Source organism: Leptonychotes weddellii, chromosome 15 (genome assembly GCF_054177405.1).
Source record: "Leptonychotes weddellii isolate Sample4059 chromosome 15, ASM5417740v2, whole genome shotgun sequence".
Taxonomy (NCBI): domain Eukaryota; kingdom Metazoa; phylum Chordata; class Mammalia; order Carnivora; family Phocidae; genus Leptonychotes; species Leptonychotes weddellii.
In genome coordinates, this window is record NC_138383.1 from 14,542,256 (window position 1) to 14,559,109 (window position 16,854).

Genomic DNA, 16,854 nt, shown 5'->3' on the forward strand with positions numbered 1-16,854 from the left:
TTCTTTAAGACATCAAAAATCTACTATGTGATACTACTTAAAAGTCTTTGGTCTTACTTCAGGCTCTCAAAGCGAAGGTTCTTGTGTTAGAACAGACCGTCCCACTTTCATGGCTTGTCATTTTGTTCTTCTTTTCAATACCATCACATACTACATAATCCTTTTTATTCAATACAACTGAAACTAATGATATTAATCAAAACAGTAGATTGCAAAGGGGAATCTACAAAAAAAAAATTACACCTTAAACATTTTCTTTGAACTTCAAACCTATAAATGTATACTCTGTTGCCAGTCTTCTGACACGGGCCTTTTGAGTTGTAGATCCACTGACTATAGTTCCAGTCTCACACAAACCACACCCATAATGCATCGTCCACAATTTCTAGTTTCAATTTCTTTAAAAGTGAAGCGAGACTTAAAAATACTTGCCAAGGATCTAAATGAAGAATTCTTCCAGATTACAAAAAAACAAAAATTTGTAAACATCTATAGGTATCTCCTTATTGGCTCACCTTATAGTCTTTCCAAGGCAGTTAACTTAGTTTTCACAGAATCAACAATTCTTACATTTCAGTTATTTTTCTTTGGCTTACAAAATTTTATATTAAATTATATAATTATATTACAAGTGCAAGTTGTCATAATGTGATCCAACCAATGGGCAACAGTATGTCTTACAAAAAGAGAACACAATTTATTAAGACTAGCATCCCTGTTACAAAAGATTTAAAATCACTTCTTACTGCTTCTATTGTACTTGGAACAGTACCTGGCACATAGGAAGTACTATCTAAGTATTTGCTACTATATTAGCATTAAAACTAAACTAGCTACAGGGGTGCCTGGCTGGCTCAATAGGAACAGCATGCAACTCTTAATCTCATGAGTTTGAGCCCCACATTGGGTATAGAGATTATTTAAATAAATAAATAAATACACAAACTTAAAAAAAAAACAAAACCCAAAAAAACTAGGGGGGCCTGGATGGCTGTCAGTTAAGCATCCAGCTCTTGGTTTCAGCTCAGGTCATGATCTCAGGGTCTTAGTATCGAGCCCGGCATCAGGCTCTATGCTTAGCAGGGAGTCTGCTTGAAGATTCTCTCCCTCTGCCCCTCTTCCGACTCTCACATGCTCTCTAAATAAATAAATAAATCTTTAAAAAACAAAAAGAAACCCTAAACTAGCTACAGATTAGTGCATGCAACGGTGGAATTCTACCTACTTTACACAGCCCCTGGAGTCACAGAGACAACCTGTACTTAAATTGTCAAAATGGGGTTCCTGGCTGGCTCAGTCGGTGGTGAATGCTACTTTTGGTCTTGGGGTTGTGAGTTCGAGCCCCACGTTGAGTACAGAGATTACTTAAAAAAATAAAATGTTAAAAAAAAAGAGAGAGAACAGAGTAGGGAATAGAAACTGCAATAGGTCCTCACTGAAAACATGAATATAAGGCAGAGTCAGTTTCACATAACTACAAGTGGATTATCCAGTACTTAAGGGAGGAGATCTTAAAAAAAGAAGTAGGCTAGCTCACATATCAGGTCAACAAGAAATGAAAAAGTAGGTTCACAACCCAATTTAACCTCCTCACCTCAAAAATGCTAAGAGGATGGTTACATGTCCTCCTAAAAAGTGGCACTAGACAGAGATGGAAAACCAGCTGTATTTTCTCAGTGCACATTAGGCTACTTTCCTCTATCATTAACTCACTAGTGACAGAAAACACCAATCTCAAAAAAAAATCCATGCAGTGCATCCCAAGGCACAAACTTTTGGTTAACCAATTATAAATTAAATACGCTAACAGAAACTGAATGTATATAAATGCAATATGCAAGAAAATTTAAAACTTGTGAATTAAAATCCTATACATCAGTGAAGAGCAAATGAAACATAAATGATAAATGTGGTGGCTTTACCATTTTGTTTTTGCCTAAGTTTTGTAACGCAGTTATCTAATTTGCAGGTGTAAAAAACTTGAAGCAAGATGACAGAAGATCTATTAACAACCAGAAGTTCAAACACCGCAGCTACTTAAAACACTCTTGTCCACTAGGAAAGAATCCACAGTGGCACTAACTTTCTTCCTTCTATGGACATCAAAAAGTACTGAAAATGATATGAATAGTTAGGAGAGACTCAAGAGACAGCCCCTGAGGGCTTCACCAGTCCCACTAGATGGCACTATCACAGGAAAGGCACTCGGTTCTCCCATTTGGCGCAAGGGCTGAAAGCCTCTTGATATTTGCAAAACTGAAAACTACCAATTCAATGACATCCTCGTTGGGAAATTATGACCCATAATGAGGAATTCAAAGCTAGAAGGAGGAGTTTTTCTCAAAGCACCTTCCCTCCCAGTAGCATGGCCTCCTCCTCCCCAGTCCTATTTCAAATCAGTGGTCTGAGGGATACCATATTTTGCAGGCAAAAGAAGTCATACAAAATGGAGATTTTTTTTTCTTCTTCCTGACTCCAAACTACAGAAAAATTTACTTGCTTCCCCCCACCCCCGCCACGTTTCTTTGCTATGGGAAAAAGTCAATCGCTTGCTGGTCCTTGAACAACATTTACTGTAATCAGTATACTTACTATGACTAAAAACATCAAAATAACATACAATCAGTGACATTAAAACATTTAGATATAAATAAACTTCTTCATATATATAAAAGGAAGAACTTCCTATTAAACAGGCAGATTAAGTTTTCTGACACCTTAATTACATGATTTTAAGTTGGGCCCGGGCAGCAAGATTCACAATGTCAATTATCCCCATCACTTATGCCCTACTCCATCAGAAGTATACTTGAATATAGCTATCATGACCTTAAAAAACTGAAGAAAAGAAAGGCATGCTAACAACAAAACCCAATGAATTTAAACAACATACAATGTGAATACAAACTTACTTTTATTCCATAGGTGCCCACTTGCACAGACAGAAGATTTGGATATGAACCTTCTGCTGAGTTCCCAAATTAAAAGACACATCAAAGGACATTATTAGGTAATCAACTGAATCAGAGATCAATCTAATACTCAAATAAACTGCTCACTTCCAGCTGAAGCTACTTCTCCTAGATCAGAGAACTCATATTTATACGTATAGTGTCTTTAATATATGTCGACAGTCGGTATAGCCACTCCAAAGTGCCACAAGTCAATCATTTAATAAAAGTGGCCAAAGAAACCAGGAACTACAAAATATGTAACGAATCCTGTGTTCCCATGGCACCTGGTCACAGTTCTAATACAAATCTCACCAAAGTATCATCTCCCTCTCACGTTCTCCACAATGGAGGCTTGGAGGCACTGAGCTGTCCTTCCTGACACCCTCCATAAGGCCTCCTACACAGCAGGCACTTAACAGCTGTTGAATGAACCAAAAAACTATCAAGCTGTTCAGCTCACCAAAACTATGAGACCCCTCAAAGCAGCCAGTTTTTCCCACTAAACCTTGCCAACACCTTCACCTTTAAGAAGCTACTAACCAAAGCCTGAGACTAACATTTAGGTCACCGTAAGAAATAGCACAGAAAGAAATGTATTGCATGAAGTCAAAGATCAAAAATTCACAAGTCTCAAGCCCAAGTAATGCAACAATCTCGGATTGGTGAAGCTCTGAAATAAGACCTCACAAATATATTTTACATGTTGTATTAAAATCATAAATATATTGCACTAAAACCATCTTATGAAAGCAGAGGGGTGAACGACATGAGGACGCACAGGAAGCCATAACGTTGCTTAACTTAACCACCTGACCATTAAATGGGGGCTTGATCTTACTTTATGCTCCCAGAACAAAAATGAAGAGTGAGTAAAAAGGAAAAACAGGAGGAGAGAGAAGGCAGTCTGGGGGGTGCAACCAGGAGGAATCTGTTGAACTGCAGACTGGGAGAATGACAAACTTAACAGCAGCAGATTTTTCAAAACTCTAGCATGTAACTATCCAAAAAAAAAAGCCATGTAATGAATCTATGCCAATATCTTTTTGTTAACAGCTTTTTTTTTTTTTTGAATGACTGAGGAGTTTTGACAAAATATGGCACAAAATCCAGATATACACCCCATCAGTATCCTTGCAACAAGACCCATGGGAAACCTCTCCCACATTAGAGGGGAAAGAGAAGCATATACTCCCACTCAGAATCCCTTCAATACTGTTAAGTTAAGGGAGTGACTGGTAGGACCTAAGAAAAGTTCACTGGAACCATGAGCTGATCTCCCCTGCAATCTATCAGCATGGCCCACCCAAACTGATCTTAATTGTTTTCTAAATGTGTTTCAATTAGTCTATGAACAGTGTTCACTATCAGCATTTTACTCACCTTACTAACACCAACTCCTGTAAACCTGGCCTCTAATAATTCCTGCCGTCGAGGGTCCAGGCTATGCAATTCTTCCATCATTTCTACTGAAAAAGACAAAGTAAGTTGTAAGACCATAAAAGCTAAAAACAGGAGGTACCAATTTTTAGATACAACAAAATGCAGTAATTATTTCACTGAATGGTCACACACAGGTAAACCTCAAGTAAACACAGCATACAAGTGATAAACTACAATGTGCTGCCTCAAACAGCAACACACTGAAAGTCAAAAATGGCTCAGAAGTCCTCTTCCGAGGGCTACTTACCCTTGTCTAGTTCTGGTCTGATTTTAACAGCAAAAAACCTCCAACCCTTCATATAATCTCAGTAAAAGCTGAGCAAGGACTAACTTGCAAAACAACAACAACAACAACAAAATCCTTCTATCAACCTTTAAATTTAACTAAGTACTTCTGGATATTTGTTTCCCAAACCCATGGGAACTAGTTCTTAAACTAAAAATATGAATCGTTAATAATAACTTAAAAATAATGTAGCATGAATCAGAAGCTACAAATAACTTCAAATAACTCTATTATATAGCTCCTTGCTCTGAAGAGCTCACGAAAAAAGGAATTAATTATTTTAAATATAATAGAGAACCCATGGTAAAACCATCAACCAGCATTCACTCAGGAAATCAGTAGAGCTCCATAACCATCCCTTTACAAAATCTTTTTCTGACCACTCCCTGGAGCAGTAGGTTTCTCTAGACATCTGCTCTGAGCACTTCTTTCAAGCAGGGAAGGGCAGGAGGACACCATTTTTAAACTCCTTCCACGACCAATAAATGCACAGGCTACTTTCAGCAAATATGTCCATCCACTGCAAGAGATCAACTCCTGCAGAATCCATTGAAACCTCTCTAATATTAAAAGTGGAATAGGAGCATACACCATTACACAGAACCCTTTTGAGCATATTATTAAACAGCTATTGGAACGATTGGCATGATTTAAAAGTTCACTGAGAACATGAATTAAACATTCTCCTCTGCAATCTAACAACTCCACATTAACTGTAACAACCCCTACCAGTCCTCCAGTTTCATTTCCCTTCCTGGATTGAGAGCCTGGGGCAAAGGGGAATGAAAGGGTGACAAATTAAAGTTTCACCCACACAAACAAGTGCAGGTTAGCGAGGGAATAAGGAAATTCTCGAAAAGGCAGAAAGGCATCTTAAAAAAGAAAAAGAAAGGAAAAAGGGGATTGAGAGAGAGTGCTTCTCCTAAGTGGCCTTCCTCACGTCTCGCCCTGCCCTAATCAAGGCCGGAATGGCAGAGGTTGCAGCCTCCCTCACACCCAAGGGTCTCTCGGAACATTTCCTAAACCTCCATCCCCAGGCCTGGGCCGGAAAATGACGCCCCAGCGGTTATTCCATTTAATGTCAACTCATGTTAAGGAAATCTCCACTCTGTCTCATTCCAGCGGGGCCTTGGACTGGGATCCTCCCTGCAGCCCTCCCTACAGCCGGGAAGCAGAACCGATGGGGCCTGGTCCCGGCGCCCCTCGCCTCCCGCCGGCTCCAAACTTTCCCCAACTCCAGGCCCACCTGTCACGGAGGGAGGGCGGGCCGGCTCTCGGGGGCGCCCGGGAGGCTGCCGGGGCCTCCAGCTGCCGGGGCGTCCCCTTCGCCCTGGCGGCCGCCGGCCCCACTCCCAGGCCGGGGCCGCCTGGGCCTCCCCCATCTTCAGCCCGGCCCCTCGGCGACCCGCAGCCCTCGGGGAGCCCCTCCCGCCTCAGCGCCGAGGAGCTGCGGCCCGGAGCCGGTCCCCGGGTGGGCCCGGGCCGCAGCCTCCTCAGCTGAGGGGGTCCCCCGGACGGTTAATGCCCCAGGCCCGGCGCCCTCCCCCGCCCGGAGCTCAGCCTCTCACCTGCCGCCGCCGCCGCTCCACGCTCCTCCCGGGAGGGGCCCCGACCCGACCCGGTCGCGGACCGCTCCGCTCTCCCCCTGGGCAGGCCCGGGGCGGAGCCGGGGCCTCTCCTGAGCGCCGCAACCCCCCGCCCGGGCAGCTGCCGCCGGCGCCGGGCTCCACGAGAGGGCGGGCGGGGGAGGGGGGCCGCGGAGGCCGCAGATCCCCGGGCTCGCGTACAGAGCCAGGCGCCTGACGCGGGCCCGGGCCGGGGCGGCCGCGGGGGGCGCGGGACCGGCCTCCTGGCGCCGGACAAAGGCCAAGGGAGGCGCAGGAGGGCCCAGGCCGGGCCGGGAGGTGGGGGCCCGCTCGGCTGGGGGCCACTCGGGTGCGGCGCGGAGGTTGGGGGGGGGGGGTCGGAACCGCTGGTGCCCAGGACCCGCCTCCGGCCCCTTAATCCGGATCGGTTCGGTCCGGATTAGTAGTGATCGGTGTAAACACACTAGTGAAACCGCGTGTTTCCTCGCGAGATTTGCACGGCTGGGAGGCAGGGGGGGGTCCTGGGGGGGTGGGGGAAGAGCCGACAGTGGGGGAGGAGGGGGAGGGGACGAGGAAGGTGGGGGGGTCCCCGCTGCCCCGGCGCCCCGCCTCCTCCAATCAGCGGCCAGGCTGGCGGGCAGGGGTTAACCAGGGGACCCCGCGCCGGCGGAGGAGGCCGCCGCCTTCCCGGGCGGCGCCGGCGACGGGCCGCCCCGAGCCCGACCCGGGCCCGAGTCTCGGAGCCCCCGCCGCCGTCCGTGTGTAACCGGCCCCCGCCCGCGGGACCGGCCCGGCCAAGGCGGTTGAGCCGGCGCCCTGGGCCGCGGACCGGCGCTGGAGGGGCCTCGCCGCCTGGGCCGGGCGCTCCCCGATCCGCCTCGCCGAAACCCGCGCCCGCCTAGTCCCTCGTCTCCACGAGTTTGGGTGAGAAGTGGGCTTGCTGTGCCCAGGGATGGATTTTAGAGGAAGAAAGCCCGTGAGCCGGCGGACCCCGCCCGAACTTCCTCGGAGACGCCCAGTTAGTGAGTTCGCGGTGCCCACCGCGTTGGCTTCTCGCACGCCCCGCCACTCTCCACAGGGACCGTCCGGCTCCCCAAACCCACACCGGCCGCCCTGGAAAGCGGACAGCCACTTTCCCTCCACATACCTGGCTGGCAGAGGGCGCCTCTAGGGACAAAAGGTGCCCTGGGATCAAAGCTGAGCCCCCAACCCCGCCGGGATGCTGCCCTCCGGAAGGGGGGGCGCTACCCCAAAGGGACACCTCGGGCACCCAGGGGGGAGGTTCCATTTCCATCTCTGATTAAAAAAAAAAAAAAAACCCACGGCCCTCCTAGGTACTTAGCGGGACCTGCGGGTAAGTACTGGAATGGAAAATACAGGCCTGCCCCTCACAGGACGGCTGCTGAGGAATGAGAAATAGGAAGGGATGAGCTCTGGTGCGCAGTAGCCCCTGCAAGCAAGGAGGGCCTCCTGCATAGGAAGAGGCGCCCACTCTGATCACCCAGCAGCACCAAAGGAGAAAAAAAAAAAAAGCCCATTCTAACCGACTCCTAGGAGCCAGGACACAGACTTCAATGCAAATACTCAACTTTGTATTTTGCTCTGACGCCTAAAGATGATTTAAGGAATACAAGTGATTCACAAGGGGAAAATTCAGACAATGAACAACAAACAGCCTTGAACTTTTCCAGGGGGTAGGCGAGTACTTCAAGTGGAGTTTGTGCCTTTTTCTCTTGCTTATTTTTTAATTCGTGTTATATTAACAGAACACGGACTTGCTGAAAGGGCAGAGGATGGCAGTTTACTGTTCGTTGTTCGACCTTCCATACCCTTGGACCAGTTCAGGCACTGTGGGGAAAAAAAAAATCCATTAAACCAGGAGTCACCTTGCCCCAGATCCCAGCCAGGTTGGAAAGTGCACACACATATTTCCAAAGGTAACAGTGTTTGAAGGGGAGGGGGAGAACCAGTTAGGGGCAGAGTGTAGGAAAAAAGGTCAAGGTGGAGGGCTATCAAGAGAGCTGGAGAACCAAGGGGCACACAGTATACATAGGACTTGCCTTCCCCTCCAACACAAAAGACCAGCAAATGAGGCAAGCTCTTGCATTATAGTGAATAATCAAGAAAGCAACTCCTTAAAGCGACGCTGGAATGTCAGGAGAAAAGAGTTTTAAGAGGAGCACTGGACAGAGAATGAGAGCTGAGTTCCAGTCCAGCTGTCCCACAGACAAGCTGCATGGACCTGTTTGTTACCCAACCTTTTCAAGCTTTCAACTTCATCTATGAAGGAATGGTTTGGACTAGATTTACAAAGTCCTTCCAGGTCTAAAAGGCTATGATTCCATTTTAGGAGGTAATTATTTCGAATAATCAGTGGCATACAGGGCTAAAGGTGGTATTTTTAGTTTCACTTTTTCTAGTGTGTTTTTTCTCAGCGTGTCAAAGTTACAATGTCGTAGGTCTCTTCACAGCCCCACTCTAGATTTAACACTCATCCTAGAAAGAATTGCTTGTAGGAATTTAATGAATTTGCTTATCACAAAGATTGGGTGCTTCTATTTATAAGTGTTGTAGAAATGAAGATATTAAATATCAAGAGCAAGGGAAAAGAACCTTACCCTTTCTCAGAGAAAGATGGGTAATTTCAAAATAAATTCTCTTGTCAGATGGTTCCTCTCACAATGTGACTGAACCCTGGGTTCATGAATCAGCTTGTTTAAAGTGTGTTTGCTCACATGGCAACTTGGTCAGACTCAGCTTGTCATAGACTGGCAAATGGTGACATGCCCCATGCAAAGACTCAATGCCCATTAGCTGTGGAAGGCTCAAACATGGATCCAACCAGGTTCATGTTCATAGTCACAGGGAAGACCACGGAGCTGGCTGGACATGCCTCAGACTAGTCCTGGTGTTCCCCAAGGTGTGCTCTGCAAGCCTCGATAGGTTAATACGCTTTAAAGGGAGTATCCATACATTGGTCCTTGGGAAACTCTTGGTTAAAGCGAAATGGAATCAGTTATTTCCGTACTACTTGGAGCCCAAAATGTGTAATAGGCATATGGCAATCCGGGCGGGGGGGTGGTGGCGGGGAGATGGAGGTTTTCAGTACTTTTCCATTTAATTTTGGAACCACTACTCTGGTTTTGGTTGGTTGACTGGCTGGTTGGTTGGTTGAGTGTAGTCATGGAAAAGGTGTTCTGAGAAAGACACTGGGGGAAACTGGTTTAACCTTTTGCTTTTTAACCTGTACCACACTAATGATTGTCCAGCATCTCCTTGAATGTTTCATAATATCCACCATCTGCAAGCAAAAAGATCCTGGCATATGATACTGAGCAGGTTGACAGTGAGTCTTAGTGTGATTGCACCTTTTCTAAAAGGAGCCTGCAATGTGGTGGCTTAAGAGGACAAACTTACTAGGCAGTGTCCTTGATTTTAATCCGTCCTGCCTCTTATCGGCTGTGTAGTCTTAAGCAAGATATTTAAGTTCTCCGTGCCTCAGTTTCTTTATCCACAAAATGGTGTTAAAAGATCCCCGGACTGTTGGAGGATTAAACGAGATATATATATATATATATATATCATAATAGATTGTTTATAACAGAGTAATCCCTGAAATCTGTGGTCCCCAAACTCCACATTTCTGCAAAGGGTTTATGTACATTTGTCATTAGACAGGTTTAAGGGCACACAGTTTAACTTTGGAAGCCTATGGAAGTCAGGCTGCCAATGTCTGAGTTGTTTAGGTGTTTTTCTTCATCACCAAAAAAACAAAGAAAAAGGACTTGATGTCTTTTTAATGAAAGCATTACATTTGTTGGCGGGGAGGGGTGTGGGGAGTAGAGAAAAACAGGTCGCCTGCCTGGTCTCTTTATGCTCTTCTTCCCCCAGCCCCGAGAATTGAGGGTTTTGAGGGTTTCTCACCGTATGAATAAATAAGGAATTTCGTGAAGGCAATATTTCCACTATAAATTGCGCTAGGCAGGACAGTGTAGAATCCTAAAGTATTTATGACCAGACAGAATGAGGTTCCAATCCTGACTCTTCACCTCTCGGGGTCTCCGTCTGAAAACCAGCCAGCACACCTAATTCCATGAGTTGCTTTAATTAAAATTGAAACAGTGATGCGAACCGGTTTGTAACCATGCCTGACCTACAGCAGGCGTTGAGTCAATGTTATTTCCCCTCTTCTCCCCATTCCTAACAAAAGGGAAAAGTGGTTGGTTGCCTGCACTACAGATTTTATAAAAATTCAGATCCCAGCCTTCGTCAGACTCCGCCAGTCACTCTCCCATCTCTGTTTGGCGTAGCCTCCTCCCACCGCTGAGCTTGCTTCACAAACTCCTCTTGAGCAAGTGCCCTTGACACCGTTTGCTTTATTTATCAAGTCATGCATTCTTCCCCACAGCCCACTGACAGTGCAACAATCTTATTCTCCTGGAGAGTACCTCCCTTCTCTAATATCCTCTTCCAACTCCCTCCCCGCAAGTTATTTTTTAATAAATGTTTTTTCCCTGCATTGTGTGTTCCTTCTTCCCAGCAGCTGCAATGCAAGATAGACAAAGAGAGCAAAAGAGAGTAAATGCATTTAAATGTAACAAGTCCCCTCCCCTTAGCTACTCAATCCCCCGTACTGGTCGTACTGGTCGTGCTCAGAAAGATAACTTCAATAGGAAACAACAGCAAACATGATATTTGTGGAAACTGGCAAAAGTGTATTTTTAAAGTCTCGGTTCTTCTTTTGGCTTTAAAAAAAAAAATACGTGTCTTTAAAGTGTATTTATAATTTTTTTTTTAGTAATCTCTACTCAAACTCACGACCCACGTGGGGCTCAAACTCACGACCCCAAGATCAAGAGTCAGATGTGCCACTGATGGAGCCTGCCAGGTGCCCCCCTTCTGTTGGCTTTTTATATTAGGCTTCAGTCATCAACCTTCTGACATAGTGACACGGTCATGAGGGAAAGGGAGCCCAAGCCCCATGCCCATAGAGAGGAAAAAAGGGGATCACCCGGTGAGGGGCAGGAGGCTTGGGGATGGCCAGCCCCAGAAGGCAAGACAGAAGATGAGCGCCTTCTTACACAGCCTCTGAGCTAAGAATGAGCTTTATATTTGTAAATGGTTGAAAGAAAATAAGAGGAGGAATAGTATGGCACATGAAAATTACATAAAATTCTAATTTTGGCATCCATAAATAAAGTTCCATTAGAATACAGCCACACTTGGGCGCCTGGGTGGCTCAGTTGGTTAAGCAACTGCCTTCGGCTCAGGTCATGATCCTGGAGTCCCGGGATCAAGTCCCGCATCGGGCTCCCTGCTCGGCGGGGAGTCTGCTTCTTCCTCTCCCGCTCCCCCCTCTTGTGCTCTTTCTCTCTCTCACTCTCTCTCTCAAATAAATAAAATCTTTAAAAAAAAAAAAAAGAATACAGCCACACTCATCCTTTGCATGCGGTCTGTGGCTGCTTTTTGCACCACAAAAACAAAACAGTAATTGTGACAGGCCAGGAAGACCTGAAATATTTACCATCTGGTCCTTTACAGAAAAAGTCCACCTTGGCTGCGGGCCAAGGACTTCTCAAATTGTAATAAGCATATATAACCCTCGGGCATCTTGCTAAATGCAGGTTCGGACTTAATAAGTCTGGGATGGGGCCTGAGACTCTGCATTTCCAGCAGCTCCCAGGTGACGCTCTTGCTGCTGGTCTGCAGACCGTACTGAGTATCAAGGCCTTGAAAGGCTTGTCCGTCTTATGTTAATTTTTGTGAATGATTTCTAAGTAAGCAAATCTTAGAAAATATGAAAACTTGGAGTGTAACCCAGGATAATAACCTCAAACAGATTTTCCACGTTTCATCCCATTGTTTTGCATCATGTGACGGTCTGATGGCTGAGGAAATGGATTTGCCGGCAACCTTGCTGAGGCCAAAGGGATTGCAGCCCCAACACTTCTGGGATGTGAGGCTCCCTTGTATTTGCCGTAAACTTTCCATTCTGACCCCAGAAAGACCTGAGTTCACCTTACCCAAATTATTATTGATTTTTCCAATTTGAGGCAAGTCCCCTCTCTCAGCTCTTCCTTCAGGGATCAGCGCTTCTCAGAGTGACCAACACTTGGAGAAACATCTAGGGTTCAAATCCTAGCCCTTCTAACGTGTTCTGACACCTAGGGGCACGCAAGTTCTGGTGCCTCAATTTTCCTACCTGTGTGATGGAGATAAAGTATGTAAAGCCTCTGGATTTGTGGCAGGTGCTTCCAAACCTGCATCTCAAAACTTCAGATACCCCAGACCTGCTCCTCCCCCGAGCTGACTCATTTTAGCAAATGTCAATTCCATTCTTTCATGATCTAGACCTGAAACCTTGGAATTATCCTCTTCTACTTTTACCGCCGGCTCCTCCACTCCAGCCTCACTCTCTGCTCCCACCTCAGGGCTTTTGCACTTACTATCCCTTTACCTGCAATGCTCTCCATCAGATACATAACTGGCATCGGCCGCAGGTTTTTACATCACATGAAGTGCATCCTATCTTCTGTGTACATATGATAATGAGATGGAACTGGCAAATAGCTGCCCTTCCATGATAGAGAAGAGCTTCCCACCTTTCTTTTTTTTTTTTTTAATTTATTTGAGAGAGAGAAAGAGAGCACATGAGAGGGGGGAGGGTCAGAGGGAGAAGCAGACCCCCTGCTGAGCAAGGAGCCTGATATGGGACTCGATCCCGGGACTCCATGATCATGACCTGAGCCGAAGGCAATCGCTTAACCAACTGAGCCACCCAGGCGCCCAAGCTTCCCACCTTTCAAGGGACAACCATTCTAAGCTTCTGAGTAGAAGGAAATGAGGAGGGAGAAGAGCACAGCCCCAAATCAAATGCTTGCTCTCCTGTGCATGCCACTTAGAGAAACAGACAATAAACACGTGACTGTATGTCAAGGGTAATGAGTGTGTTCGGAGAAAGCAAGCAGGAAACATGAATAGAGCCCTAGGCCCTGGGAGCAGTGTAGATGCTTTCTATAGGGAGGTTAAGTCAAGCACAGCTTTTCTCCCATAATGTGCCATCTTAGCAGGTGCCTAAATGAAATGAAGGTGCAAACCCTGTCACTGTCTAGGGAAGGGCCTTCCAGGAAGAGAGAACAGTGAATGAAAATGCCCTGGGCCCAGAACTTGCAGGCCGATGTTGTCAAAGTGTGTTTCTGGGCTTTCTGGGCTGTGCGTGATAGGATGCCTGCCGCAGAGCAGAGAACACAGGTGGACCATAACTGCGGTCCGGTTCTGGTCTGACGGGGTACTTAATGAATGCTGTAGTGCGTCTCAACAGTTTTGAGCCTGTGTATAACGTCTAATCCCAAAGGATAGGGATTAGAACAGGAAGCACTTACTGAGCATTTATAGGGCAGGCACTAGAATGACGGCATGTTCATTATCACATTTAATCCTTTCAACCTTGAGGGAGGCCCACCATACAGATGAGGAGGAGAAAGTTCCGAAGAGGTATGAGGTCCCCAGCCAGCTCATAGGCAGCTGAAGGGGAATTCTCCCAGAGAACTCCAGAACCACCCCCCCACCCCCGCCGGGTTTAGGTCTAGGCTGTATCAGGCTGCCCAAGTGCTCTGTTCTGCCCCTCCTGGCCTGTCCCAGGTTCCACCTGCTTTTTTACTTCGGTTCAATTAACTCTAACTTTCCTCCACCTCGTTCTGGTGTCTTGTTTCATGACCCCGTATTTATTGTGCTCTGCATCTTTCCTATCTGGCAGCTAGCTTTCACTTCCTGTGAAGGTTTACACATGGGCGGTTGGGTAGTTATTTAGGTAAGACTCTTATCAAATTCACCATCACCCAGAACTTGGTTTTCGGTTTTGCAGGTCTCTTGCTTCAGAGTTCATCTAACTCAGGAAGAATGTAATCAAAATACGGAGAGAATGGTACACACCCATGATGTCAATTCACTCATTTTAAAAGGAGAACTTGACCGCCAAGCAGCGACATTTGACCAGCTGACTTTCCTCACAGAAAAGCTACTCAGGAAGGCAAACCAAACCATGAGGTTCCTCTGCGAGCCAGGGGGATGAGTGGGCTAATCTTACTGGCTCACCGTGGCAAGCTAAGTTCACCTGCAGTTCCCAATTCCTCGAAACAGGACACTGTCTTCTAAAAAGCCCCGGTGTTGGTCTGTCCCTGTTGTGGAATCACACCAAAGCCCTGCCTTTTAGACTCCTCTCTTAGACGCTGGGTGGGCAGATCACAGCTCTTCGGAAACCACAAGCAATGTAGAGGCTTACGTTTTCTTAGACATTTGGATCACCCATTTTTAGCCAACTCTGCTTCTTTGTAGGTGGCTGATCTCATCCTACACTTGTTGAGTCTTCCAAGTCTTGTTCTCGGGGTTTTGCAGGTATCTTGGTGAGGCCTCTGGTTTTAGGTTCTGCTTTAACATTTATTAGCATAAGACTTTAGGAAAGTTACTTCAATTTCCTCATCTATCACGCTGACAGCTAACACCTGTCCTCCTCCCGAGCTTGCTCTAAGGATGAAGCCTGTTAACACAATAAAGCTTTTTGAGATTTGGGGAAAAAAAGAAAAGGATCATGTAAATGCAAAATGAAATAATTTTTCAAAGCAAGATCTCCGTAAAACAATAGTTGCAACAGGGAAAGAGAAGCTGACGTCACAGCTGGCCCCAGAAACCTGCACACAATCTACAGTCTATACGGTCTACCCAGGAGCCCACGGTCCATTATTGATGGGAGTGTGGTTCCATCTGGTCCAAGAACCACCACCCTGAAATATCCTTCAGTATCTTGATTTTTTTTTTTTAAAGATTTTATTCATTTATTTGAGAGAGAGAGACACAGAGCAGGAACACAAGCAGGGGGAATGGGAGAGGGAGAAGCAGGCCTCCCGCCGAGCAGGGAGCCCGACGCGGGGCTCGAGCCCAGGACCCCGGGACCATGACCCGAGCCGAAGGCAGACGCCCAACCGACTGAGCCACTCAGGCGCCCCTTGATAATTTTTTTAAGATTAACTTATTTTAGAGAAAGAGAGAACATGTGAGTGGGGGGAGGGGCAGAGGGAGAGAGAATTGTCAAGCAGACTCCCTGCTGAGCGTGGAGCCCAATGTGGGGCTCGATCCCAGGACCCTGAGATCATGACCTGAGCCGAAATCAAAAGTCAGATGCTTAACTGTGGGAGCCACCCATGTGCCCTCTTGATTTGAAGCCACCCACAGACTAGAGATATTGTTTGCCTGGTCCCCCATTATTCTTTCCCAAATCCAGAGTGCAGAGTAAATGTGATGCTGTGAAAGAAATATAAGACTCAGAGTCCTAAGACCTGGTTCAAAACTCAGCTTTCCCTCCCTGTCAGTGAGGCCCAGTCCAGTGTCATTCCCCTGACTGAGCCCCGGCCACCCATCTGTTAAGGGGCCCCTCAGAGTTGCTGGGAGGCTGGGATGTGGTAACCTAGGTTAAGAGAGACTAGCATGAAGGCTAGCATGTAGAAGACACCCCAAAGATGCTTATTTATTTTTTTCAAAGAAGCTTGTTTAAAATAGGAATGTCAGGGGCACCTTGGTGGCTCAGTCAATTAAGCGTCTGACTCTTGATTTCAGCTCAAGTCATGATCTCGGGGTCATGGGATGGAGCCCCTCCACACCCCATAAGAGCACTCTCTCTCTCTCTCTCAAATAAATAAATAAAATATCTTTAAAAATATTAACAATAGGGGCGCCTGGGTGGCTCAGTTGTTAAGCGTCTGCCTTCAGCTCAGGTCATGATCCCAGAGTCCTGGGATCGAGCCCCGAGTCGGGCTCCCTGCTCGGCCGGAAGCCTGCTTCTCCCTCTCCCACTCCCCCTGCTTGTGTTTCCTCTCTCTGTGTCTCTCTTTGTCAAATAAATAAATAAAAATTTTTTTTAAAGATTTTATTTATTTGAGAGAGAGAATGAGATAGAGAGAGCATGAGAGGGGGGAGGGTCAGAGGGAGAAGCAGACTCCCCGTTGAGCAGGGAGCCTGATGCGGGACTCAATCCCAGACTCCAGGATCATGACCTGAGCCGAAGGCAGTCGCCCAACCAACTGAGCCATCCAGGCGCCCTAAAATCTTTAAAAAATAAAAAAAATAATAAAAAATTAAAAAAAATATTAACAATAAAAATGTCTGGTCACAGCCACTGATTTGTTTGATGAGAGAAAGCAGTTTATCATTAGTCTCCTCAAAACATTTGCTGTCTTCTGAGGTTTCAACTTTTGCCTGACATCCCAAGCTCTTTTGTTTAAGAATGTTTTGTCGAAAACACAAAAAAGAATGTTGTCTTCCTAACCTAACAAAATATTTGGAAGCCAAAACAGATAACTGCGTACAGGAGGGGGTATTTCCAGGCACCTGGGTGGATCAGTCGGTTAAGCGTCTGCCTTCAGCTCGGGTCATGATCCCGGAGTCCTAGGATCGAGTCCCGCATCGGGCTCCCTGCTCCGCAGGGAGCCTGCTTCTCCCTCTGTCCCTCTCTCTCATGAATAAATAAATAAAATTTTTTTTTTTTTTTAAAGATTTTATTTGACAGAGAGAGACAGCGGGAGAGGGAACACAAGCG

The 16,854-nt window shown here is 46.4% G+C and overlaps 1 protein-coding gene and 1 long non-coding RNA gene across 10 annotated transcripts in view; one reads left to right on the plus strand and one right to left on the minus strand.

The window, feature by feature from the left end:
* TLK2 (tousled like kinase 2) overlaps nucleotides 1–6,753 on the minus strand; it is a 115,382-nt gene extending 108,629 nt beyond the window's left edge. The window contains exons 1-2 of one of the 8 annotated variants that reach the window (XM_081804752.1): nucleotides 6,249–6,753; nucleotides 4,335–4,417 (exon numbers count right to left, since the gene is read on the minus strand). In XM_081804752.1, coding sequence (XP_081660878.1) covers nucleotides 4,335–4,415 — 81 coding nt within the window. In that variant the 5' untranslated portion in view covers nucleotides 4,416–4,417; nucleotides 6,249–6,753. Of the gene's footprint in view, nucleotides 1–4,334; nucleotides 4,421–4,641; nucleotides 5,734–5,926; nucleotides 6,152–6,248 lie in introns of those variants that run through there. The other 7 variants (XM_081804751.1, XM_081804750.1, XM_081804749.1 and 4 more) reach the window with 7 other exon arrangements.
* Nucleotides 6,754–6,825: 72 nt separating this feature from the next.
* LOC115941294 (uncharacterized) lies at nucleotides 6,826–15,056 on the plus strand. 2 transcript variants are annotated; one of them, XR_014140442.1, is made up of 3 exons: nucleotides 6,846–8,619; nucleotides 11,065–11,154; nucleotides 14,131–15,056. It is a non-coding gene; the product is annotated as an uncharacterized LOC115941294 (long non-coding RNA). The 2 variants fall into 2 exon arrangements; XR_004076051.2 differs by lacking the exon at nucleotides 11,065–11,154 and having other exon boundaries at nucleotides 6,826–8,619.
* Nucleotides 15,057–16,854: the final 1,798 nt, after the last annotated feature.